General features: G+C 39.6%; 1 protein-coding gene across 33 annotated transcripts; it reads left to right on the forward strand.

Annotated features, from left to right (window-relative positions):
• Window positions 1–375: 375 nt before the first annotated feature.
• On the forward strand, window positions 376–25,111 carry PCBP2 (poly(rC) binding protein 2). 33 transcript variants are annotated; one of them, XM_026677286.2, is made up of 15 exons: window positions 376–650; window positions 3,189–3,330; window positions 3,710–3,733; window positions 3,822–3,854; window positions 4,153–4,269; window positions 6,956–7,087; window positions 8,097–8,225; window positions 9,114–9,188; window positions 10,815–10,901; window positions 11,704–11,745; window positions 12,885–12,957; window positions 13,318–13,356; window positions 14,520–14,575; window positions 16,055–16,224; window positions 24,704–25,111. In XM_026677286.2, exons 2-15 carry the CDS (start codon window positions 3,262–3,264, stop codon window positions 24,738–24,740), a joined length of 1,083 nt encoding a protein of 360 aa, XP_026533071.1. In that variant the 5' UTR covers window positions 376–650; window positions 3,189–3,261; the 3' UTR covers window positions 24,741–25,111. The 33 variants fall into 33 exon arrangements, with proteins under 33 accessions (XP_026533071.1, XP_026533073.1, XP_026533072.1 ...); XM_026677288.2 differs by having other exon boundaries at window positions 14,523–14,575; XM_026677287.2 differs by having other exon boundaries at window positions 3,209–3,330.
• The last annotated feature ends 450 nt before the right edge of the window (window positions 25,112–25,561 follow it).

A 25,561-nucleotide genomic window follows, 5' to 3' on the forward strand; every position in this document is an offset into this window, starting at 1 on the left:
GAAACCGCAGTATTACTAGAAACACGCTGTTGATAAATAGATGGCTGCCCGCTTTTTCCCCCCTATGCCTTTCCTCCTGCAGCGATTCTCCATAGTTCGTCAGTCGCACCACGCTGTTTTTGGAAGACTACGAAGCCGATCGCCTGAAGGTGGTATCACGCACCCCCCGCCATTGAAGACGCTCTATCCGGTGTCCCAGGCCCGCCTATCATTGCCTCCGCTCTATGATCCAAATTACAACGGCAATTGGCAGAGCCGCGCTGGCCCACCCCTCTCTCTCGTTCTAGCGCGCAAGAGGCCCGCACGGGGGAGGGATCTTATTATTTCCGGGTCAAGGCGGGGTTGAAATCGCCCCGCTCTCCAGCTCCCCCTCCCAGACCCGCCGAGGCCGCCGCCGCAAGAGCAGCTGCCGCAGCCCCTTCCCGCTGCCCTTGCCCTCCTCCCGCCGCCGCCATCCCACCCGCCCACCCCGGTTCTCTCCTCCTCCTCCCCTCCCCCTGTCCCGCTCCCTCCGCCCGCCCCGGAGACCCACGCACCACCCGCCCTCCCTCCTCCCGCTCCCCCGTCCCATTCCCCCCCCGCCCGAGCGAGTCAGTGAGCGAGAGAGCGAGCGGACGTGCGAGGCCTGGCCTGGCCAGCTATCCCGCCAGGTAAGATTTCCTACAAACCCTGGATTAGTGTTTACCCCCACCCCCTCTTCCCAATCCTCGGCCTCGAGTAGTTTCACTTTTCCGCCAGTCCTCTTTTCCCAACCCGGTCAGGTCACTAAGGAAGCTGGGGGATGCGCGCGCGGCCTACTGGGGCCTAATCCGGCCCGAGTGCGTGTGTGAGGCGCGGAAGGGGAGGGGGAGGGGCGGCCGCGTTCGTCTTGCCACCTGCGTATCGGAGTGGGGCCCGCGCGATCAGCGCTCTGCGTGTTGCGGGGGGCGCTAACTGGGGAGGCCGCACAGGGCCGCGGGGGGGGCGCGCGCGCTGTTGCTGCGTCACATTGGGCGGGATCTAGGCCCGGGCCGCGCGAGGGACGGTCGGAGGGGAGGGGAGGGAGGAAGGAGAGAAGAGAGGGGGAAAGGGAGGGCGGAGTTTATGCATTGGAGGGGGGGGAGGAGGGCGAGGCTGACGCTCTAACGCGCTTTGGCTCTGGAGCCGGGAGAATGGAGGCGGCCCGCTGGCGAGCGCCGCCGCCGCCGCCGAGGAGTTGCGTCTTGTGTAATTTCAAAGCACCTCCGGCCAGCGATACAGCGCCCTCTCCAATGTTAACTGCGGTCCTGTTTTTAAGCCTTTCTCAGGTCGTTTGGGGAGGAAAAGTCGGACACAGTATTAAGAACTTTGCCTCAAGGATTTTTTTTTGTTTTTGTTTTAAAACCCCGAGTAGGGTTTAGATTATAAATAAAAGTGGGATTGTTGTTCCCTCATCCCCGACACTGGACACATTTAGGAGTGTTTAGCCTACTTTTTAAATAGAGAATATTAGTAAACACCTAATGTGGAATAGGCTGAAAATACACACACACTCCAATTTATAAAATCCTCTCCATAGAAACTTTAATAATAGAAATAGTTGAGATATGAGTGAGATTTTTTAAAATACAATTGTAAACAAGCAAAGCAGACTTCCTTCTTATGTGCATCCGATTTATTAATCCAATGTGTTAAATTGTTGATGGAGACTTGTGAGTTACATGAATGACATAAATAAGGATTTGGGAGAGTGTTGCATAACACATTTTTAAAATTATAGAGACTTAAGTGCAGTGTGGCAGATAAAGTGAAATCATGGTCTTTTATTCATGGTATATTTTTATCTACGCTATAAGGAAAAAAAATACTTAATCCGATTCTTAATTCTTTACAATAAAAAGCAATTTCTGACATCTGTCTATCTATATTCTTAATACTGATTTTTTTATTTTTATTTTTTTGGTGCCTTCAAGCCAATGTGGACTTCTGGCGACTTCCTGAACTAGTCCCTGTAGTTTTCTTGGCAAGGTTTTTCAGAAATGATTTGCCTTTGCCTGCTTTTCTCAAACTGAGAGTGAGTGACTGGCCCAAAGTCACCCAGCTTTATTTTGTGTTAAGGTGTGTGACTAGAACTCACTGTCTCCCAGTTTCTCACCTGATGCCTTAATAATACACCAAATACATCAAAATGACTTTAATACTGTTACATATCTTAATGAACAAGTAATTTTTGTCCTTTATTAATTAAAAAACCGCATGTGTTATAGCTTCCTGTAGTGTTGAGCCAGTAGCATAAGTAAAGCATATTGCACATGCTCAGAAGTTATTTAATATATTCAAGATTGAAGTTCTTGATGCTTAAAATTGGATATGATATAAAAGGTGATTTAAGTGTTGCATACTGATACAGTTGTACACTGTCAGATTTAAATAGTTTTATTTCAATATTCTTAATGCAGAAATTGCCAGAAGAACTAGGAACTAATGGAAAAACTGGTTTGTTGTGGAACTGAAAATGATAGTTGATATCTATCTTAGCAAAATTGGGAAAAGGATCTGGGAGTGAATAGAAAATCTAATTGTTAAGGGGAATCTATTTAGTTCATAACTTAAGTATTTCAAGCACCAACTATAATCCATATTTCTGGTAAACATGAACATTTCTATTTACCAAGTAGTATCTGAATATGTTATGAATAAACATAGGAGATGGAAATCTATCTTAGAGTATCAACTCTTAAAAGAAAGCACCTGGAAATCTGTAGGTGTAGAGATTACTTTGGCCCATTCTCTCTTGTCAAACTGATGTTACTGTGAGTACATAATGCTAAGACATACAGAGTATCCACAATTTATGAATGGGAAAGGCAATGCAATCCAGGCATTAATCTCAAAGGACTCTAATGAGCCTCAGACATTGTATACTCAACCAAACTGATGTCCAGACAGGATTAATATGAACACATTTTTGCATCTTTTTCTTTCCTTCTGGCAATATTTTAATATTTCTCTTCCATTGTAAACAGTCAAGGGCCACAATTTATTATTATTTTTCTTTGCTCAGAGTTGTGGCAAAATTACTATTTAAAAGGGGAGAAAACCCTACATCCCTTGGTGTACTTTCCCTTAAGCTACATTTTAAAAAATGATGTTTTCAAATAATACATTAAAGACAGTGGAAATGGTTCCAATGAACTGGTGGGTGATGAGCTGGTATTTTTCTATTACAGTGCGGTTTTTTCTCTCCCAGCGACCAAAGATTTGACCACTGACTAAGCCTGACCTAACTGAACACAACTCAAGATGGACACCGGCGTAATTGAAGGAGGTTTAAATGTCACACTTACTATTCGCCTACTTATGCATGGGAAGGTAATTGTAGCTTTCCATGTTCTTTGTCTTGGCATAAAACTAGGTCATAGTAAATGCCTTGGAAAATCCAGTTGTCTGATCAGATTAAAACATCTGCTTGCTCTTGGCATGCCATATATTGTAGTCTTAACCCATAACAAGGGAAACTAGAATCTAACTTGATTAAGTATAGCTTCAAAATGCTGATTTAAATCCTCTTCCAGTACAATTACTTCATAGCTTTGAGATTATCAAATTAAACTTAAGTTCCTCTTGTTAATTGTAAAAATGTTTTTTGTTTCAAAAATGTAGGACTTAAAAACATAATGTTTGGGAACTTATGGTTATCGACATTTGTTAAGTTATTGAAAAATATAACTTTTCATGTTTGCTGTTTCAGGAGGTTGGAAGCATCATTGGGAAGGTACGTGACACAATTTAATTAGTATTTTCTTACATTTGAATTAATCATAATTTTGACAAGCTTTTTTCTTTTTTTCCCATCTGCATAGAAAGGAGAGTCTGTAAAGAAGATGCGTGAAGAGGTAAGTTTCAAAGGATAAAAGGAAAATAAAATGGGCCTGATAAATAGGGAAATATGGACATTCTTAATTAAACATCAATAGTTACGTTCTTGCACTATACTTGTTTTGTTTTAAGTGGATGTTGTTTCCAGATAAATTTGGAGTAGAGAACTTTATGGGGGGGAAAAGGTGAAGTGGAAAAAAGGAGGCTACAATCCGAACCTTAGCATACTTACTTAAAAAGAAATCCCAGAAACCTTAGTGCAGCCCTGAGAAGTGGTGCATTATTATCTAGCAATTCAATTTTTTTTCTTTTTAGAGTGGTGCACGGATTAACATCTCAGAAGGGAACTGCCCAGAACGGATTATCACTCTTGCTGGACCCACTAATGCCATCTTCAAAGCTTTTGCTATGATTATTGATAAACTGGAAGAGGTGTGTGAATTTAATTAGAGGATCCTTGGTGGGTTGAGGATATGACTATGAAATGCATTTGGGGTAATTAGCATGAATTGAAACTTTTGAATAGGTTTAACTTGGAGATACTATTTTCTTAGAACCCATATTTTTATGAAGTAAATAATTTTTTAAAAAATGATAGTAGATTTTTATTTTCTTATTCAAAAATAATGAGTTAGGGTCCTAAGCTGAGCAGATTCCCATGATAAGATGGTGGTATTATTCAAAGGAGGGGGGAAAGCCTCAGTCTGATCACATATCTTTCTGTCTAACAAATTTTATTAACAGATACACACTTTTTGTGAGCTCCCTCCATAAGGTGTAGAGCTTACTTATTTTGTCAAAACTTGTTAGCTGGAGAAATGCTACTGGACTTTTCTGATCCTACCATAGAGTAATGGCTCTCATCCTGCAATATGCTCAAATGGGAAAGAGTTTAATTAGTTTCCCCACACAATTCCCTGAATTCTTGAAAAAAAATCTGAGTGCCTCTGATACAATATAGAGATATGTTTCGAAGAATGCTTCAATTGTTCTGCAAATCATTGCTTCTACTTTGCAGAAATCAGAAATGTAACAAATCTATACTGTGGATTTTCCATTTATTACATTTTTATCCTGCCATGTAAACCTGTATATAGTTACATATAAATGACAAGAGTCACCAGTCAGCTAATATTCTGGTGGCTTGCTTTTCCTCACAACAACAACCCTGTGAAAGTGGGTTGTGCTAAGAGAGCAACAGGCCTAAAGTCACCTAGCTATGGGAAGCCTAAAAATCAGCACCTTAAGCCAGCACCTTAACTGCCACTTGTCTGAAATGGTATAGGGTTTCCTACCGGAGCAGGAGGGTTGAACTAGAAGACCTCCAAGGTCTCTTCCAACTGTGTTATTCTGCTCTACTTCTACTCTACCAAACTGGCCCTGTGAAATTATAGCCACTTGGGAGAATTTTCTCAGTTCTGTCATCTCTAAACAGCTTTGGTCTCAATAAAATAGACAAAAATAGCAACAGTTCTTTTTAACCTTTGAAAATTTCAGTTGATGCTTCTGCCTGAGCTGCCTCAGAGTATAAAGCAGGCTGGCATAACATATGGCCAATAGCCTATGTGTCTGCTGGTATATTTTTTTTAAGTCAATACATTTACTGCTGCAGGAGATGCGCTACTTAGCATCTGCAGGCCTCTCCAGTACTGATGCTTTGCTGTAGCTAATTAGTGTGCCAGGTACTTCTTTGTAGCCCATAATAATTTTTTACTTTGTCAGTGTGCCCCTTTCCCCTCTACAAATTGTGCAGGCTTGGTACAGAGTGAATTTGCCCCAGTTAGAATAACAGTAATAATAAGGGGTGTCTCCATTTCTTCTGATTTTAGGAGAAATGGAGCAAGTATTTATTTGACTTTGTTTCCTCTTAAATCTGTACAATACCAGCTTTTTACAGGCTGGAAATTAAAGAGCAGTCTGCTAAAGTCCTTCAGTGCCTTTTTCCACTGGAATAGAGGATGGGAACATTTTGTAAGATAGCCTTTTTTTTTTTCATTTTCGCCTTGGTTATAATTTCAAAAGCAAGCCTGGAAGAAAATCCGTTCTAAAACATGTTGTTTTTTTAATATCAGAATAAATAGAAAACAGTTTTGAGTTGCTCCTAAAATTAGCAGCTTTGTGAAGTCATTTTCTTAACTTCAATTGGCTGACTTCCCTGACCCTGCTGCTTTAATATCATGCCTTTGGTCTACCAAATAATAAAGCATAGGAATATAGTTTAAAATTACAAGCTAAAAAAGAGTAAACTTCAATGGAAAGCCACTTAAATATTAAATGGGTGTTCATTTGAAATGGTTGAAATTTGGCATGCTAAAACAGGCTTCTTAACTTGAAAGTCAGTGTCTAAATATGCACAACTTGAAACAGTCTTTTCTGCTTTATCACCTCTTCAAAGTTTCAGCCTTTGTCTTTGAGTAGTGAGATATATATTTTTACTGTTCTTGGCATGGAAATTTTAACTTGCTTAGCAGAAAACTGCTGTAGCTATTGAGTTTAGGTTTTTAAGATAGTGCAGGTGTCTCTATCATGACTGAAGTTTTACAGATAAAAGTATTAAACTGTAAGCAGGGTTTTATGTCTGATAGCTGAGCCTTTTTGAGATGGATGGGAAGACTAGCCTGTTTTAGAACTGATATTAAGCCTATATTTTCATGTTAGGAGTTGTTTCCCTGTTACAGTATGTGAAGTAAAGATATTTTGTTTGTAATACGCTGAATAAGAACTTAATTGTATAAATGTTGGAAGACATTTTGTATTCTTACATACTGTAAGCCAGGGCTGTCAAAACTGCTGGCCCATGGGCCGGATGTGTCACGTGCTGCCCATGCCCATTTTAGTGAAGGGGGAAAATATGTCACATGATACAACTGTGATGACATGAGTTTGACACCCCTGGTGTAAGGGAAAATATGGGAGGAATTTCTTAAGATGGTCCAAGAATGAAAGAGCATATATTTATTTACCTTATCAGAAGTTCCCTTGTTAGGAACATTGCTAATAATCTACTGAGGACATGATGGAGGAGAGTTTAATTATTTGAAACGGGAGTGCAGAGTGCTTCAACACAGTCTCCAGATGAAACTTTGCTTATTTGAAGTTTATTAATCTCTGTTTTCAGGACATCAGCAGCTCAATGACTAATAGTACAGCTTCTAGCAGGCCCCCTGTTACTTTGAGACTCGTGGTACCTGCCAGCCAATGTGGTTCTCTTATTGGGAAAGGAGGCTGCAAAATCAAAGAGATAAGAGAGGTGGGTACTCAATTCTGCTAGGATTGTGAGATAGTATACTGTGGGGGGGAAATATACTCTCATTATGATTTCATCTTTTGCCAAACGGAGTAAACATGAATGTTTTCCATTGACTCTGCATCATTCTGCTTAATACTGTACTGTACAGCCATTTATATTTAGTGCTCATGAAACTGACAATAGAGGATGGCTGAAACCAAGCTCAGTTTTCTTTTTGGAAAGCTACTCTTCTCATTCACCTCTTTTTCTATCTCTGTCAATAAGTTGGTATCAAATAAAATAATACCTTAACAGAAGAGTTATGCTGACATTCCCTGCACCCCATTACTTTACTCACAACATCTTGGATGACCAACATCATTTGGATAATCCCTTTCATTAAAGAAATTAAGTACATGCTTTGTGGATTGAAGCATATAGAACTACTGAATCATTTGATATAATTACATTGGCAATTACAGTTTATCAGGATGAAAAATATAAATGACTTGATCCTAAGAGTTGTAGATATTATATCAATAGCACTTAGACTTATATACCACTTTATAGTGCTTTACAGGCCTCTCAAAGTGGTTTACAGAGTCAGCATATTGCCCCCAGCAATTTGGGTCCTCATTTTAGCCAACTCGGAAGGATGGAAGGCTGAGTCAACCTTGAGCCTGGTGGGATTTGATCTGCCGAATTCAATCTGGTGGGATTTGATCTCCAGTGGGAGTAGCTTGCAGTACTGCACTCTAACCACTGCACCACCGAGGCTCCTTTCAAAAGCAGGAAGGTTATTTTGCTTTAGAATTGGGTAATTTACCTCTAACTGTAAATTAGTTTTATTCCTACCATTCTAGAAAAGTTAGGAATGTGCATGGTTTTCTATTTTTGAGCATCTGTTTGAAGTTGAATTAGGCCTATAAATAATATTGTCCACAACAATTGATGTTGATCTTTATCAAATTATTTTGACTACAGTATTCATGTATGCCACATTGCAATCATTTTTTTTTTCAATCTTAAGAGCACAGGGGCGCAGGTCCAAGTGGCAGGAGACATGTTACCCAACTCTACTGAAAGAGCAATCACCATTGCTGGGATTCCACAGTCCATCATCGAGTGTGTCAAACAGATCTGTGTGGTCATGCTGGAGGTAATCTTTATTTTTATAAAGGCTGAACACTTTCACATAGAAAGTAGATGTCAGAAGAGCAAAGAGAACAGGTTCATTGCCTAGTGGCCAGTTGATTTTTAATTTTATTTTGAGCAACTGATAAAAGATTCCCATGCTATCAGCTGAATTACTATTTTATGTTTGCTCCATAAAGTGCAACAAGAAAGTTTTATGAAGGAGAAAGCATGTACCCCTTTTCTAGTAGCAAGATGATTTGTGTAAATCAGGGCTGTCAAACTCGTGGGCCGGATGCGTCGTGCTGGCCACGCCCATGCCCGGTTTAGCAAAGGGGATAAAACGATACGTCATGTGACCTCACGAGTTTAACACCCCTGGTGTAAATAGTGCTTAAAATGTCATTTAGGTAAAGGGTTTTCCAAAGGATCACAATTGGTTCATTGTCTTGATTAGCCAGAAAGCTGAATTGTCTCTTCAATTATTTGCACATAGAGGAATATGAAAAAAAAAAAATCAGTGCTATGTTTCTTAGTAAAAGCTTTTCTTATTGTCACAGTTCTATGTCATTTGTCTTCATTTTGTAGAAATAATTTATTTGCTTCTAGATTTCCTAGTCCTGTTTTAAACTATAGCATTTCTGTTTTTACACTTGTATCTGTTGAAGGAGGTAACTCTTGCCTGAGAACTCATGCCACAAGGAAACTGCCTTCAGGCATCAAGAGTATTTTTTTTTCTTTTGCAAGAAAATTGATGTGATTGCTGTTCAGAGGCAAATCAAAGAATTGTAGAAGCCATAGATAGATCCGTTAATTGTGTAGTTCAGCCTGTTATTTAAGAATTCTGGCAGATAGTGTCTCTAAGAAGTCCCTATTGATTAACCATGTTTTCCTTTGACTCTTTGTAATCTAGTCTCCCCCAAAGGGTGTCACCATCCCCTATCGGCCCAAGCCATCCAGTTCTCCTGTCATCTTTGCAGGCGGTCAGGTAAGGACATTCCTCTTGTTGGGCATGGGTGAGGGCAAAACAGCAGTAGCCTACCAAGCTTCAACACTGCCAGCACACATCAAACTACTCTGCATGCTTCTCACCTGTGCTGCCCATCTGGCCAGCACAGTGCTATCTCTGCTGCTTTGGTTTTGTTCTTTGGAGGCTGCTCTCAAATGTTCACAAAACTCTGATCTCTTTGGGAAATTAATGTAGTCAGCGCTGTGTTTTGCAGGATTTTGTTGGCATTTATAATCCACTCCAAGCATAAGACTGTTTGCAATCTCTTTTTATCTGGCCTCTCAATTTTGAATCAGCTTTCAAATTAGTGATTATTAATAGACTATTAATTCTGCAGAACCATAGTTCAAAAGCAGCAGGGGCTCAATTGAGACGGGTGGATATTGGGAGAGTTGTGTCCTAGAGGGCTGAGAAAGTGAGGAGTTGCTGGTTGATGCCACTGTACCTTTGAGCACAAATTCGGGAATATCTGGGAATTGCTTCTTTTAACTTTCTTCATCCTTTTAAAAGGAAATGAGTGCCACTTTCTTTTTAATGACACATGAAGGAGTACCTGTGGCTAGTTTAAAAATAAGTGATTGGGATACAATTATTCTGCTTCAAGCACACAGGAATATGAGGCACAAATACGTTAATTTTCTGATAAATTGTTACGGCCAGTGCATGACTTCAGTCTCTCAGCTGGCTGGAATCCTATGATTAGTTAAGCTTATTCAATGACATTCACTTGGTGGACTGCAAGTGCTCAGATAATTTAGCTGGACTTGAAGATCTTTGTGATCATTTTAGATAGACTTGGTTTGAGGTTGAAGCATGCACTTCGGAAAAGCGGCTCTCTCAGAACTATGTGTCCAGGGAAGGCTCTTGAGTATGTGGAATTGAAACATATAGACATTCAACTGCTTTTGAGCACAGTGCCTCAAGGCCCACCTTTAAGCTTATTTTTTTGAAAGGGGCTGCATTAATTTTCAGATGCTTCAGAGATGGATTGGGTCAAGTGGACTAAGCCAGCCTCAGATTGTCAAGAGAAGCAGTGATGGCACTGGGAAATAGATTTCAGTCAGCAACAGAAATGTAGAGGCAGCAGCTGGAAAGGCCTGGCTGCAATGTACCCAGTGCTATATACATTCATACGCTACTTACATTGGGATATCTTGCTGGGGGAAAGGTGCTGTTGTGATCTTGTTCTTGCCTCAATCCCTTCCTCTTTCTTCCTTGCCCCATTCATATTACCTACCTTCCAGAAGCTCTTGATAGCTTGCTAAGCAATTAATTGGCAGTGCAAAGGCACTTGGGAGGTTACCGAAGATATTTGAAGTAGGTCACTTGCATCCTAGAAATTGATCTTGTGGCAGAGTAGACCCATTAATGCCATTAGAATAAAATACTTTATATTCATGTAGTCCCCCTGTCCTTGAAGTTGAAGGTAGTTGGGGTTTGCACTCAGGGAAATCTCACATTGTCTTTGCTATTGAGTTAAGAGTAAGCCAGCATTTGCCTAGTAGAGATTAACCCTTGATCAGAGTAAGTTTTATGTGACTTTGGTGTTAGCGAAAGGTTTCGGATTGACAGCCCTGGAGACTGAAGTCCTCTATTTATCCACAGGACAGGTACAGCAGCGGCAGTGCAAGCTACCCCCACACCGCCCCATCAATGTGCCTCAACTCTGACCTGGAGGGACCACCTCAAGAGGTGAGAGGGGAGTTCAGTCTCCATGGCCCATTCAATCCTTGGCCTCTTTGAGACTGCCAACAAGGGTGGCAAGATTGGTGGTGGCGGCTTGTGCTGTGAACTCCTGTTCATTGGGAACTGGATTAAGGCCACCAAACAGTACCTGGCAGGCCAGTAGGCAGACCTGCAGGTGGCAACTGCTTGGCCAATTCCAACCAGGGCCTTATTTTTCCCCATGCCCTACCAGTGAGAGATAAGTTCTTCCAAAGCTTCACTTAGTGTTAAGCAAGTCCCCATACAGTGACTGCCTTGCTGGGTTTCTTCAGTAGGGTTATTCCTAAAATCATCATGTTTGGCTGGCTGCTGCTTTCTCCTTATTCTTCCAGATGTATTTCTGCCATCCAGTGCCTGACTGTAATAGTCCACTAAAGTTTTAAGGGGATGGGGATGAACACCCAGCTGGTTCTTTTTAGCTGTTAAAACAGTTGGAGCTATAGGAAGTAATTAATCTTCCCTTCGAATCAACAGTGCAGAATGTGTAGGGCAGGAGGGCTTGTATCACTATCCAGTCCTCTGCTTACACAACAAATCTTCACCAACAACCAGCTGTTAATACTAATCATTTTTGTAGTGGGGAACACTTTCCCTTCAAACACTATATACACCTAGCTAATACAGGGAGCCCCTTTAAGAGACCTGCTTTCAGGCTCCACACCAACAATTCTCCCCTCAGCTTTCTGGCTTCCTGGCTAGTTGAACTCTTATCTGTCACTGGGTGGCTGTCCAATGGTTTTTAATAGGACTGTTTTCCTCCTTTTTGTAGGCCTATACCATTCAAGGACAGTATGCCATTCCACAGCCAGATGTAAGTTTTGTTTACACTTCTTGTCTTGAAATCACCCACTTCTCCCTTCAAAATTTCTCCATGCTTTCTCAACAAGCCACTTTAGAAGTCTGTTTTAATTTGAAACCACAATCCAACCTAAAATGAGCCCCAAATTTTGTTCAGTTCTTTATGTAATCAACCTTAAATCTCTCCTCCTTTTTCTGTGTCCTGTGACACACACTTGCCCAGCAAAACTTGGCATTCTATCCAAGTTCCAGTCCCTGCCCCACAATTTGATATCAGATCCCCCAAACAAACAAAACAAAACTCCATGGTATACTGTCATTGTGGTTCTTAGTAAATGGCATAGGGCATTGGGTGTAGTGCACTTCCTGGTGGTGGAGGGGAAGCTAGCTTCAGACTTGAGCTTTCATCTCTAAACATGATGGCCAGCACATCATGTAGTCACTACAGGTGTCGTTATAAGGTGACGGGCTTTTGCTTGGGATGCCTTTTCTTGGCACACTTTCTACTAATAAAACCATTAGCTGTCTTCACTTGATGTGAAAGGACTTTTCCCCCCCTCCCTGTCCTTCTTTACTAATACCTTCTGGTGTGTGAGATAGTTGTAGTACTTCTCATGGAAGGGCACATAGGAATTGATCTCTGCTCATGTAGCATGCTTAGAGCAAGAAAGGGTGGAGCTGGGGTGAGTTGAGTCTTAAGACCAAGAGCTATAGAAATTTGCACTGTTTAAGATTGGGGAGAACATCTGACTCCATTCTGGTCACTCATGATATACCTCTCCCCTCCAAATGCTTGACAGAGTCCTGCATGGTGTGGTCCCAAGCACCACTGCAAACCAGTCTCTGTGTTATTTTGCCTGTTTGTGCTTTGTCTCCTGGTGTTTGTCACAATTCACTGCAGATGCCTTCTGTTGAGCCAGGGTTTTTTGAGATGGGTGTTGGCTTCACACCCCATTGGTGCTTTTCTACCGTCTGTACCCATCTCTGCTCAGGGAAGCGCTTGCTCCTCAATCCAGTTTTCCTCCTGAACTCCCCTATTCCAAGGGGCAGCACCTCATGCTCAGCTTGCAGGGTCTGTTTTTCTTTAAACTGTGCTGAACAAGTAAGTCTGCAAAATTCCTAACATCCATCTTTCTCTCTCTCTCTTTCTAGCTGACCAAGCTGCATCAGTTGGCAATGCAACAGTCACACTTTCCAATGTCTCATGGCAACACTGGATTCAGTGGTATGAAAATGTTGTTCTTTATTATATAAGCTAGCAGTCCAAGAATCTCCACTTGGCCTTTTAAGATGATTGCCTTAAGCTCATTTTTTCACTTAAAAAGCAAAGGATCCACAGGTACCAATCTTGAAAAACAGGTGACTGTTACTATCCTCAAGAACAAAAAACGTGTTGATTTTAAAGAGAATGTTGATGCTGCTTCCTCCTTTGGTCCTTTCAATAACATTGCCAGTTGAATCTTGCCTTCCAATTACTATGGTAGAAATAGTTGTACCAAGTTGTATAAAAGTTTGCCTTGTTGCTGAAAGTCTGATAGGACTTCGGCTAGGACCACCACACTTACTATCCCTTGTATTTTGACAGGCGTTGAATCCAGCTCTCCAGATGTGAAAGGCTATTGGGGTAATGACTGAAAAAAAAAACTAGTTACTCTGTTGTGTATGTTCATAATGATAGGGGAGTCTTTCCCAGTTACCAAATTCTGCTAACTGCATTATAGTGCAGGGGGGAAAGCCTACAGCACATGATAAAGGTGCAAAATCATATTTGATATTTTTTTCCTTCTGTAAAATATGGTGTGCTGGACCCTATATTGGAGAGCAGATAATAATAGAATGAATAAGTCTATTCTCTTCTCATGAGCTGTTTGCTAGTGAAGATAGCAGGGCAGCTACAAAAGTCCACACAATAGCTATATTGGGTTGATAAACATAAAAATGGTATTATACACAAGCGTCTTGAACAGTACAGATGGTACTGCTATTATTTGTTCAGGCTTCTGTGCAGTTCCAGTAAAAAACAACTGAGATACAGCCTCTGTTCATTATATAAAGTAAAAACCACAATAACAAATAAAATGAATAATAACAGACCACAAAACTAAATACAGCACCAAGATAATCAACGGCAACCACCCAGAAGGTGCCACATGGATGATTCACCAGTCCCTTTGAAAAAGGCAGAACTTAATGGCCTTCCAGAATCCTAGCAGAATTCTGGTATCTGGAGTATGGTGTTCCAGAGAAGGGATTCCATGATGGAAAAGGCCTACACCCATGGGCCCTGGGGACAATAGTCCCAGGTCAGGGGTCAGGTCCCAAAGGAGCCCTCTTTTCCTGTTCTTATCAGATGCGTAGATATCAGAGGAAGTAAGAAGTCTCTTGAGAGTTGTGCCATGAGGCAGCAATAACTTTATGTACAACTAAAACGTATACTGATGGACGTGAGTGTTTGCTTTGGGTCTGTGTTTATTACAACTTGTTGGAAATTATTATATAAAGGATGATAATTGATTTTTTTCATTGTTCATAAGAAGAGACTGTATTACTACTTCGTTTTGCTCTAGCCAAGCACAAACATTCATTCTTGTCTCTTATAATCAGAGTTTACCAAAGAAAGAGAGAGAGTGTCAGGCTTAAGCTTAACATTTTATTTTGTTCATTTGCTTGAACACTTCAAGATTGTAATTTTTTCAGCAGCAAATGATAGCCTGATTGGCATTTCAGTTTTGCACTGTGCTGATTATCTCAACTTTAAACTTGTTTTGATCTCTTTCTGTGTGTTAGCAGGTTTGGATGCATCAGCTCAGACTACTTCTCATGAACTCACCATTCCAAATGATGTAAGTATTTTTCAAACATGCCCACTTGGGATAAAGCTCTCTATTCTGGATTGTCTTGACATACCATTTCAGGAATTTCATTTCAGGGAAATTATGGTATGTGCTATAATCTAGATAGCTGTTCTAGTTTAAGTTTAGGGCATAGTGAGAGATGGGAAGAAGGCATTTAAATTACCTGTCCTTGACTTACAGCTGCAATTTGGGCCAGAATATCCATTGTTGAGTCATGCCCAATTTTACAGCATTTTTGCCATGGTTGTTAAATGAATCGTTACAATGGTTAAGTGAATCTGGCTTCCCCCGTTGACTTTGCTTGTTGGAAGATGGCCGAGAAGGTTGCAAATGGCAATCACATGACTCCAGGATGCTAGTTGCCAAGCAGCTGAATTTTGATCATGTAATTGTGGCGATGCTACGATGGTCATAAGTATGAGGACTGCTCAGAACTCAATTTTTCAGTACCATTATAATTTAAAACAGTCTCTAAAGGAATGGTTGTTAAGTCGAAGGCTTACCTATTCATGAATGATGACACCAAAGCATCTAGGAGTCTAAGGTGTCTCTTAGATTATGATTCTGTAACTGAAAAGGAAAGGAACAGTTATGCTTTCTCTTTGTAGTCCTTTGAAACAAACATTGCAACTTAGAATAAAGAAAAGTCTTTACAAATTAAAACTTGGATTAATGATTAGTTTGAAGGCTATTACGCTGGCCCTCTGAGAAGAAGCCTTTAGCATACAAAAATATTGAAAACGATTGCACATCTCAAAATTAATGCAATTATGAACCTTTCAAAAGAATATTGATTATGAGCACCAAATGCCGTGCTCTTACCTTGAAGACACAGTTTGACTATTAACATTCAGGGGTGCCATTAGGTTGATTTAAACAGCACATGTTGAAATTGAGTATGTGTTGCTTTGAATCCAAAAGACTTGCTTTAAGCCCAAATACATTTATGTTTTGCCTTGTTCCTCTTGTAGTGACTTTTTTAATAAAGGAGATGCTTTACTCATGAATAATATTGACACACAGCCCAATATGGTAGAAGGTGGACTCCCCCCCATTGCCTTAATTTTACTTTATAGAGCATATAATGATACAAAACAAGTATAAAATTGATAGCATTTGCTCTTTTTCTACTAAGAGTGAAATGACCATGTTTTAACCTGCTTTTCTAAAGAAAGTTATGATTCTTTGGTAATATAGGAATACTGTACAAAAGATGACATTTGTTTGTCTAACTAGGTTAACACTACAGGACAATTTTGTTCATTTGAATTAACGTATGCTTAATATGCCAATTGGAAAACAATTTAAGAAAAGATCTTTTAACAATAGTGAAGCTTCCTGATAGAAAATAGCATTTACATAGTTTCTAGACATCAGCCTCATCCAAGTCTGAAAACAGTACAAAAACATTTTTCACATTTTAGACTGCAATTTGATTAAGATTTTGTTTTCTTTCTTTTTTTTTAGCTGATTGGCTGTATCATTGGGCGTCAAGGCGCCAAGATCAATGAGATTCGCCAGATGTCTGGGGCGCAGATCAAAATTGCCAATCCAGTGGAAGGATCTACTGACAGGCAGGTTACTATAACTGGATCTGCAGCCAGCATCAGCCTGGCTCAATATCTAATTAATGTCAGGTAAGTTTTTAGTATACTGCTTATTAATGCATGTCTCAGGTGATACAAGAAATGTCTATTTTTTAAAAAAACCTTTTAAAAAGATTTAAAGTTCCCAATTGCACCCCACCCTTCCCCTCTTGTGCAGAAATAATGCAAAACTGCTGTTTAGTGCACAGGAGCTACCTCATCTTTACAGATGTATGGGTTGAGGTTGGGAAGGTACTGGAGTTCTTATAGGTGGAGGAGAGAAATAAGGCATGCAGTACATCCTTCACTGCATTGTAGACCTTGGGCTTCCTTTTTTTAAAAAAAATTATTAGTAGCTGTCTTCTCAAAAAACGTGTTTAAGCTAGACTTGGAATTGCTAAGTACTATGTTTTTTTTACTAATGTTTTTTTTTTAAAAAAGAGCTGCTTAGTTGGGCTCCTAAATGATAACAGTATGCCATTTATCAAGAAAAAGGTAGGGGTAGCTCTACCCCAGGAATGTGACTTTGGCCACTGCCACTGCTCCTGCAGTTCTTTATCTCCATATATGCTTTTGCTTGCAGCGAACTTCAGTAATGAGCTGCAGTGGGGCTCTGCAGCAAGCAATGGCAGCTTCTGGGGCTCTGTCCTTACAATCCCCAACTGGCAAGTAGCCTCTACCATACGATCTTGTGAGGCAAAATCCAAATTATCGGCTTAACAGAAAGTAATGTCTTCCATAATTAAAAGTCCAGACCCAAACAGCTGGTCTTCTATGTCCTGATACTCTTCCTTGCCATCTATGCTATGACTAAAGTATCCATTGTAAGAAAGTAAGCTATGTAATGTTAAGAATCTAGTTTAGTTTCAAGGCTGCTAGAGAATAACAAACAAGTATATTCCAGATGTGAAGTTGTTGACATTTTAAAAACTACCCAGAAATCTCAGATGTCTTTGAACAGAAGTGGCCATTTTGGGATTGCCCAGGAAACTCATGTTTCAGTTCAGTAGCTAAATGTTAGCATAGGATCCACTATTGGAGTGAATATTTTTTTCACTCATTGCTATGAAGACCTTCTAAAATTCTTCTCATTAAAGACTCTCGTGCTCTCCCCAATTAAATTTATGCCAGAACTGTAATGTAATGTAATGTGGTGGTGGTGGTGATAGTAGCAACTGCAAAAATACGTTTTGTAAGTGGCTTAATGACATTTGCAAATGGCTGTTGTGCAATCAAAGAGGGATAATAATAGCTTCAGACTGAACTCAAGGACTTGGAATGTTTTGACATACATAGAGCCTAAAAAGAAGTATTGTACGGGAAATAACTAGAAATAAAGTGCTTCGTACATAATTATGACCCACATTGTACAGTTTCCTTCTAAATTGTGTGTCTTATTTTGGTTGCTCAATCTTTTTGCAAAATTTTATTAGTTTTGGCTGATCTGGTATTAAGCAATAGGGATGAACCACTCTATGCATTAAGCAGCAGAAAAAAAGCCAACCCCCTCTCCTAATCTACATTCTAAGATGCATAAGAAAGTATAAGTCTAGCTATATCAAGCAGAATAACCGTATCCTTTTCCTGCAGAAAGCAAAATAAAATTGTTCCATGTGCAGAGCATAACTTACTCAAAACATCGTTTTGTAAGGTTTCAAGAGACTTCCAACCTCTGAAGATTTATATCGTAAGAGATTAATAGCAAGGATTTGCTTCATTTTTCATTCTAAAACAATAAAACCAGGCAGGCAGTAGTCTGCTGATTTTTCCCCCCATCATCCAATCTGCAGAAAAAAAGTAATTAAGGAGATTAGTTCAGATACATTTAAAATTTAAAATTTTCTTACGCAAGGACTAAATCAGTGGATTGACTTTAGCATAGCCCATAAATAGCATATTAGCAGCAACAGTATATTTTTCTGTTGGAGCTTTTTTTGCATGTTATCCTGAATACTCAATAGCCTAGCAACCCAATTTCAGATAAATATACACATATTGATCTTTTGGCAAACTTCCTGTAAAATAAAGCAAAACACATAATGGAGAGACTGCGCAAGTACAAATTCCATTACAATTTAAGATAACCTGACCCCTAGCAAAAGATTTATTAAAATAACAGTACAAGTAGTCCTCGACTTACCGTCATAATTGAGCTCAGAATTACAGTCGTACATCACTGCAGTTTATAGGTTGAGGCATCCACATGACTGGAAATAATTTGGCTATCTTTGTGGCAATCAGGCAACCCCATTTGTTTGGGCATTTTCAGAAACCAGCAAAAACCATTGCAAATTGAACTCGTGACTGCTGAACAATGCAACCATCCAATATGCAGTCACATGATGGTGAGGAATGCACAACCATTTGCAACAGACTTGGATGCTTTAGGTCACTAAGGCAATAGAGCATCCATTCTACGACTGCCATCATTTCAAATGGTTGTTAAGGGAGGACTATCTGTAAAACTGACAACTGGATAGGTAGCAGTTGTGCGGTTTCCTTTCTTCAACTAGCTGTTGCCAGTCGCAGGGATGGCAATTTTGCCTGCTGCTTTATTAGCTAAATCCCATTTAAAATCTTCTAAATCCAAGCCCTATTGTGGGGCATTGGAATATTCAAAACCAACATGGAATGAAGCGCTCCAAGTTGCCCTATGTTTGGGATAAAACTTAAAAATGGTAGACATTTTGTTTGAACACAAAATGTTCAGTTGCTGTTCTGAATTCTGAATATTCAAGCTTGGAATGTTTACACATACCTTAATGTTTTTGGTAGATAATGTTGGTTTTTGTGTGTGTGTGTGAACTTGAGCTTCAATAGAATCAATAGCCAATGCAGAAGCATCTCAATGAAAAGAAAACAATTACTTCTATTGCCTATTTATTATCTGGGTAGTCACAAAACATTGTGCCTGTTAACCGATGAAGTGTTTATCAATAGAGAACGAATTCTGTGGATACAGAATGTGACAGAGAATACATCCAGAGCATAAGGTGCATTTTTGGATGAAAGTAAACTTGTGAATCCTGTTTTCCAGGCAAGCACAAGTTGCTTTGAAACCTAAATGAGTACGATGGTTAAAAACCTCAGATCAGCCTACAATTCATTGAACTGTTTCTGACAAAAATAAAATAAGCCCTACCTCTGGAATTTGATTTTATGAAATCCATTGTTTTAAATGGCCTCTCCAAAATAAGTTATTTTCTTTAATTAATATGGAGAAAAGGTAACGCTGAATTCCTGGAGTTCATTTAGGACTTCCTGGTTGGTATAGTACCATTTTATAGAACTTAGCACAGTGTTAATGTTGGTTTTGCTACTTCAAAGAGACATTTGAATACTGCAGTCTGTGTTAAATCTGAAATAACAGTTGAGAAGGCAAAGCAAAGAATGCTGGGAGAACTTTTGCGAATAAACATGACCACGTTGGTTTAATTCTTTGCTGTAATTTCAAAGGGTGGTATGTAGTTCTGTATTAAAAAAACAAAATGGCCACTTCTGAAGTCAAAATAAATTGGAATGATTCATAATGGGATTAGGGTTGGGACCCAGTGGGCAATGTTTAGGGGGGCTTTAAATGGACCTTGGTACATCTAGAGAATGTTGAGATTCCCTGGCAGCCAGCATTCTCTCCCCATCCCATCTTTCTTCTGGCTATGCTGTTTCCAAACCTTTCCAGACTAGGTTCATGCTATTTAAGCTGTTTTGTGTCCTGTGCTTTTTGTGTGGTGTTCCCATCCACCCACCCGTATTTTTGTTCCTTTTTTCCTCTGTTACAGTTTAGAAAGCGCTAAACCCTCCTCCCAGGCAGCCTCCGTCACGATCCCCGACCACCTCAGCATCAACCTCTCTCAACCCTCCACCCCTTCTTCTTCTTCCTCCTCCACCACCACCCCCTCGCTTGCGACAGCAGGGGTCTCCGACGCACCCTCCAGCCTCCCCAACCCTCTTCCGACCGCCCCCTGTGTCTCCAGTCTGCTTGGCATGAAACCCGTCCCTCTCCTGGCTCTAAATGTTGTGTCTGCTGCTAAGGGTGCCTCCACCACCTCAGCTGTGCCATGTGTTACTAACAAACTGAAAACGGAAAAACAGAGATTCTCTCCCTACTGAGAGTCTGCTTGTGGCCTTAGAGGAACAGCAGATTGTTTTTCAGCAATGGGGAATCCTGTAGAGGAGACTTGGAAGAGATTTTTTTTTTTTTAAACTCCGAAAACAGAAATGAGCTTGTGATTCTTTAGAATGGAGTTTCTTTTTGCTGCCTATCTCCACTAGGTCAAAGACAATTGAACAAGTGTGTTAATCAGTTTTGGAGTCCAGTAGTAATCTTGATTATATAGCTTGTAGCTGTTGCTTTAGTAGATTTTGTTTGCATTGTTACATGAAATAAGGTGGGTGGGCAAGGGTTGGTGGGGTATGGGATTCTAGCATTTGTTAATAAAACTATTCATTTTGTGATACCTTGGTTTAAGCTGTTGCAAAGAGGCTACTTTGGTCAAACCTGTCTCAATGTCTGTCTTGTAATAAAGCTATTACAGTGAGAGTGTGCACAGATGTGCCTGAATTGGATCCAGACTATATAACTGCAAACTGGTGGCTATCACATTGCACACCCAGGCTAAAAGTCTTTAAATAGATGTCGATTATTGTCCTAGAATAGTTTTCCTCAGCCTGGTAGCCTCCCCCCCCCCAAAAAAAAAAGTGTTTGGGACCAAAATTTCAGTCATCCCTGCCTGCTGCCGTATTGCCTTGGGGTTGATGGAAATGTTAACAGAAAATATATATCCTATTAGAAAAGGCTTTCCTGGAGTGTAATTAAACGATTAAGCTCTATGCTTGGGAAGCTGTAACCATTCAGTATACAATTGTGAAGTTGCCAACTGAAGGCAGGGAGTAGTAGGCCTTGTGCACTGTGTTTGCATTCAGGCTATGGCTTGTCCATGAGAATTCCTAGCTAGCATGTTTATACATTCACGTGTTTGGTAGAAATGTGATACATTTCTTTGCACATACAGTATGTCCTATACTTTTGTAGGGGTTGCTGTAGGTCTCTGAAAAACGCAAGTGCCTCAGATACCTGGCTTTCTCTACATCCAAGACTATGTTATCACTAAGGAGATAAGAGAACTTGGATCAGCAAGCACACTGTAAACAGCTTTATTAAGTGCTGCAAATCCACCCTTCTTTTGCCATACGTTCTAAAAAAATCAAATAAAAGATCTAATCCTCAAGTTGATAGATGAGTAGCCCAGAGCTTTAGTATAAAAACCTCATTATTATTGATGAAAATATTAGCTTGTGTATAGTGTCTTTTAAGAGATGCTGCTTAGGCCATGTAGTTTGTCTTGAAAGCAAGTCTTCTGCTAAAGCTAGCCAGTTGGCTTCTCTTGTCCCAGCAAATTCTCCTAATTTTAAAGACCAAGTAAGTCGCCTGTTTTCACCAATAAGGACTTTTTGGAAACAGAAGGCAGACAAATAGGATAATGTAATAAAAGGCAGAGCTCTAGTGTTTAACATGGTGCTCATATTATTTTCCCATCTGAATCAGAATCACTTGATTTTTAGCCTGGGATTGCCGCATGAACATTGCAGTTTAAAAAAAAAAAAAGAGGGAATATTTATTAATTTTCAAAGTGTTGAGGTAACACTGAATAACAAAAGGTAATTGTTAAAATGGATAAGAATTGTGTGCTTTTGTATTAAAATTGGAACAAGTTTGAAATGGCAATTAGATTATGGGGCTACATAATTTTGGACTTTGCATTCAGGGATGTGGAGGGTCTAATCTGATCCTATTATAAGGGATGGGATGGCCATTAACTGGCTGACTTACGCAGTTATGTCAAATCTTTTTTTCCTTTAATAATGGTAGGAGTCTTTTTTAGTAATTGTTTCTGCAGTTTGACTTTCACAATTGTAACTTTTTTAAAAAAAATCTGTTCTGCTGTAGTGTAATCACATCAAGTAAAAATTGTCCACTCTTAACCAAGCTTATGGATTGGCCGTCTGTTTCATAGTGTCTTGTAGAGACTGATTTTTGTGACCAGTAAGATGGTGATGTGTTGTCCAGAAGCTATTTGTTACATTGCACAAACACTAGTTCTCAATAATAACTATATCAAACTTACATTATTGGGAAGTGGGTATCACTACTTGACTTCTGCATTTGGCTTCATTTTTTAAAAATGAAGATTGCATCCACATCCTCCTTTACACTTTTTCCAATCTTTAACACTATTAGTTTTATGATGCAGCAGGAAAATAATGTTATTCTGCCAAATTATATCAAGGCAGGCACACTTTACATGTGTTACGTGGCATGTGCAAAAATTATAGATTTTAAAACAGCTGGCTTCATTGATACTGGGGAAAATTAGTAGCAGGTCTTTTTTCTGGGTTTGGGTTATGCTCCCAAAGTTGCTTATTTCACAGAAATTACAAGATAGAGGCTTAATTCTCTATAACCTGTTATTCCTGGGCCATGACTTGTTCATAGCAGTGATCTATTGTTGGATCTGTACATTTGATTTGAATTTGTCCCAGCTTTTTGGGATGTGGAATCATACTCTCATCTCCAAGGTACAGCTACACAATGAGGGCCAAGTAGCAGAAGCTATTTGAGATTCATTTTTCAATATTTCAAGTTCACACATAATCATCTGTTCTGTATCTTGAAGGTCAAAACATACAAACCAAGAGGAGATGCTTCTTTTCAACACACTATAGCAAAACCCGCTCTTCCTCAGTCCTTTCTAATATAGGAATCAAGAATAAGTGATTGCTCTGACCAGTGTGATTAAAAAAAAGTCAAGCTGTATTTAATACATAATCCATTAAATGGTATGCAGTGAGCAGTTAACTCTTTAAAAAAGAAAGACATTTCCAGTGTTTGCTAGAGTATATTTGGGGGCGGGTAAGGAAGGGTAAACCAGCTTTGCTCAGATGTGGCACTCTTTGATTTTGTGAGATAGCCTTCCTCCTCGACTATACCAATTTGGGACTTCTGGAAGTTATATTTCCATAAATCAGCTTAGAAAGGCTGTCCTGTAAAAACAATACAAAAATAACGGTGAACTACTTGGATGTACTCAAACCTCTTACTGTATTTAGTTAGCATGAGCCATTCTTTGCCCTTGTTTCATTGGGTCTGTCTTCAAATTCTTTTTGTCCTTTTATATGGCCAAATCAGTCCTTCCCCAACCTCGGTATCCTTGACTACCAAGAAGTCTTAACTGTTACTCCAGGGAAAACTGCCTTGGGTCATTCTATTAATAAAGGACTCAGTTATTCAGTAGTATATATACGGTCTAATTTTAATCACTCTTCTACCCCATTCTGGCCTGATTTGTGGCAAAGACCTATTCAGCTGAGCCTTACCCATTTGTGTTGCCTAACCCTTGTCCTATTGATTTGGGTGCAGCTTGTCAGTGAGTCTCTCTATCAGAGAGCCTCCTTCCTAAAAGGTAAGTTTTTGTATAGCATGGCTTCTGCTTAAATATACAGACCTCAGGCTGTAGATTTCAAGCGGTTGAACACTTAATGTTCTTTTTTTAATAAAATAGTTTTATCAGCAAATCTGTTACTAAGACCAGTCAGTGGCTTAAGACGTGCCTTCATGATGGAAACAAAGTGGATAATTCATCATCCCCACCCCTCCATTTAGGGGCTTCTGATTTTTACAAGCAAATATCAATTTAGAATATTTTTATATTTTTATAGGCAGAATAAAACCACCTCTGCTGTAAGCATCAGTCAGCTGTAAAAGTTATATGAATTGTATTATATTTAACAATTTGAAAATCGAGGTTGGTGAAGAACAAATTTCTCTCTTAAATCAAAACCATTTCTGATAGCTTTTAATGATTTGACTTAAATCTGATCTTGCTTGAACATACATAACCAAGCGTTTTAGGCAATAACCATGAGACCATGAATTCTAGTCCCAGTTTAGGCATGAAAATTGGCTGGGTGACATTTGGGACAGTCACTCTCCCTCAGCCCAACTCCCCTCGCAGGATTCTGGGAGAGTAGGGGGGAGTATTGGATATGTTTGCTGCCTTGATTTATTTATAAAAATAATAAAGGCAGGATGAAAATGAACTAAAAAAGTGGCAGCCAAGTCACAGGCTATATGTTTCAATATGCTAATAAAAGCAAAGTCTACTAAAAAACTGGTGAACCTGAATTCTGGTGACTGTTTTGGCTAGTGCGCACACATGCAGAAGGTGTTGAATATTTAAGACTTTACTGGAAGCCATGCTTGATATGGGGATGAATGTACAAAAGCTGACTTTGGATATCTCAAGGTATTCAAGATTGTTATTTGTGTGTTTGTAGCTGCTTCTATATTAACTGATATGTGGGACATTTGCCCCTGAAAAATTAGTTTATGCCAAATACAACTTTTCTATGAACAATATACTTCTTATGGTTGAAAAAAGCCATGTTATAAAGCAGAATTTGGATCTGTGTCAAAATCTGTTTCTGTCTGTCTACGTTTGTTAAAAGACTTTAACTTTTGTTTTCATCGTAGGCTTTCTTCGGAGACTGGTGGAATGGGAAGCAGCTAGGACAATGCCACCAACCTCACTCATTACCCGTTTCTGCCGTTCATCCCCATGATCCATCTGTGTAGTTTTTGAGCAGTCAGCAATTCCAGGTTTTAACTAGTTTGTAAATTTTCAGTTCTACATGCTTTACCCATCCATTCATGATTTTTTTTTTAATTGCAGCATTTTAATTCCTTTTCTCTGTTCAGCTGTTAAAATGCTGATTCATATTTTAGTTTAAGCTTCTTCCCCTTTCTTGGCTCATGAAGTTTTTCTGTTATGTCATGAAATGTAAGAGTGGAATTAATACATTTCAGTTTAGTTCTGTAATGTCAGAAATTTTTCAAAAAAATAAAAAGATGGACTGGAGTTTTTTTCCTTGTGAATAGAAATGTGTGGTGCTCTTGAGTCTTTATCGCTGGTCTTTATTATTTCTTCAGACTTCTGAATAGCACATCAGAAAAGCTTCTTAGTATGGATTGCAAAATTGTGACCATCATGGGTGAGGGAGGGGAGTGCTGTAACCAGAAAGAAGAATGAATTTTCATACATTGGAAGATGAATTGGGAGGGGGCAGTTGGCCTTCAAATGCAGATGGCTATGCTGTAGGTTTGGGTTATCATGAAGCCTAAATAATGGTTAATCCTCTCATTTGAGAGGATTGCAGATAATCCTTGACTTACAACTGCAGTGGAGCCCAACATTTCCATTGCTAAGCAAGACAGTGAGTTGTGTCATATTTTACAACTTTTTTGCCACAGTTGTTAAGTGAATTAATGTAGTTGTTAAGTGAATCATTTGGTTGTTAAGTGAACCTGCTTTCCCCCATTGAATTTGCTTCT

The sequence above is a fragment of the Notechis scutatus genome, chromosome 2, assembly GCF_049901735.1.
Source record: "Notechis scutatus isolate UNSWTSFEM ecotype Mainland chromosome 2, rNotScu1.2, whole genome shotgun sequence".
NCBI classification, from domain to species: Eukaryota; Metazoa; Chordata; class Lepidosauria; order Squamata; family Elapidae; genus Notechis; species Notechis scutatus.

Excerpts from the sequence above, each read along its gene's own strand:
- PCBP2 (XM_026677304.2), top strand. The coding sequence starts at position 3,262 with ATGGACACCGGCGTAATTGAAGGAGGTTTAAATGTCACACTTACTATT. Across the intron at positions 4,270-6,955 it reads TTATTGATAAACTGGAAGAG|GACATCAGCAGCTCAATGAC; the intron begins GTGTGTGAATTT and ends CTCTGTTTTCAG. Across the intron at positions 10,902-11,703 it reads TGGAGGGACCACCTCAAGAG|GCCTATACCATTCAAGGACA; the intron begins GTGAGAGGGGAG and ends TCCTTTTTGTAG.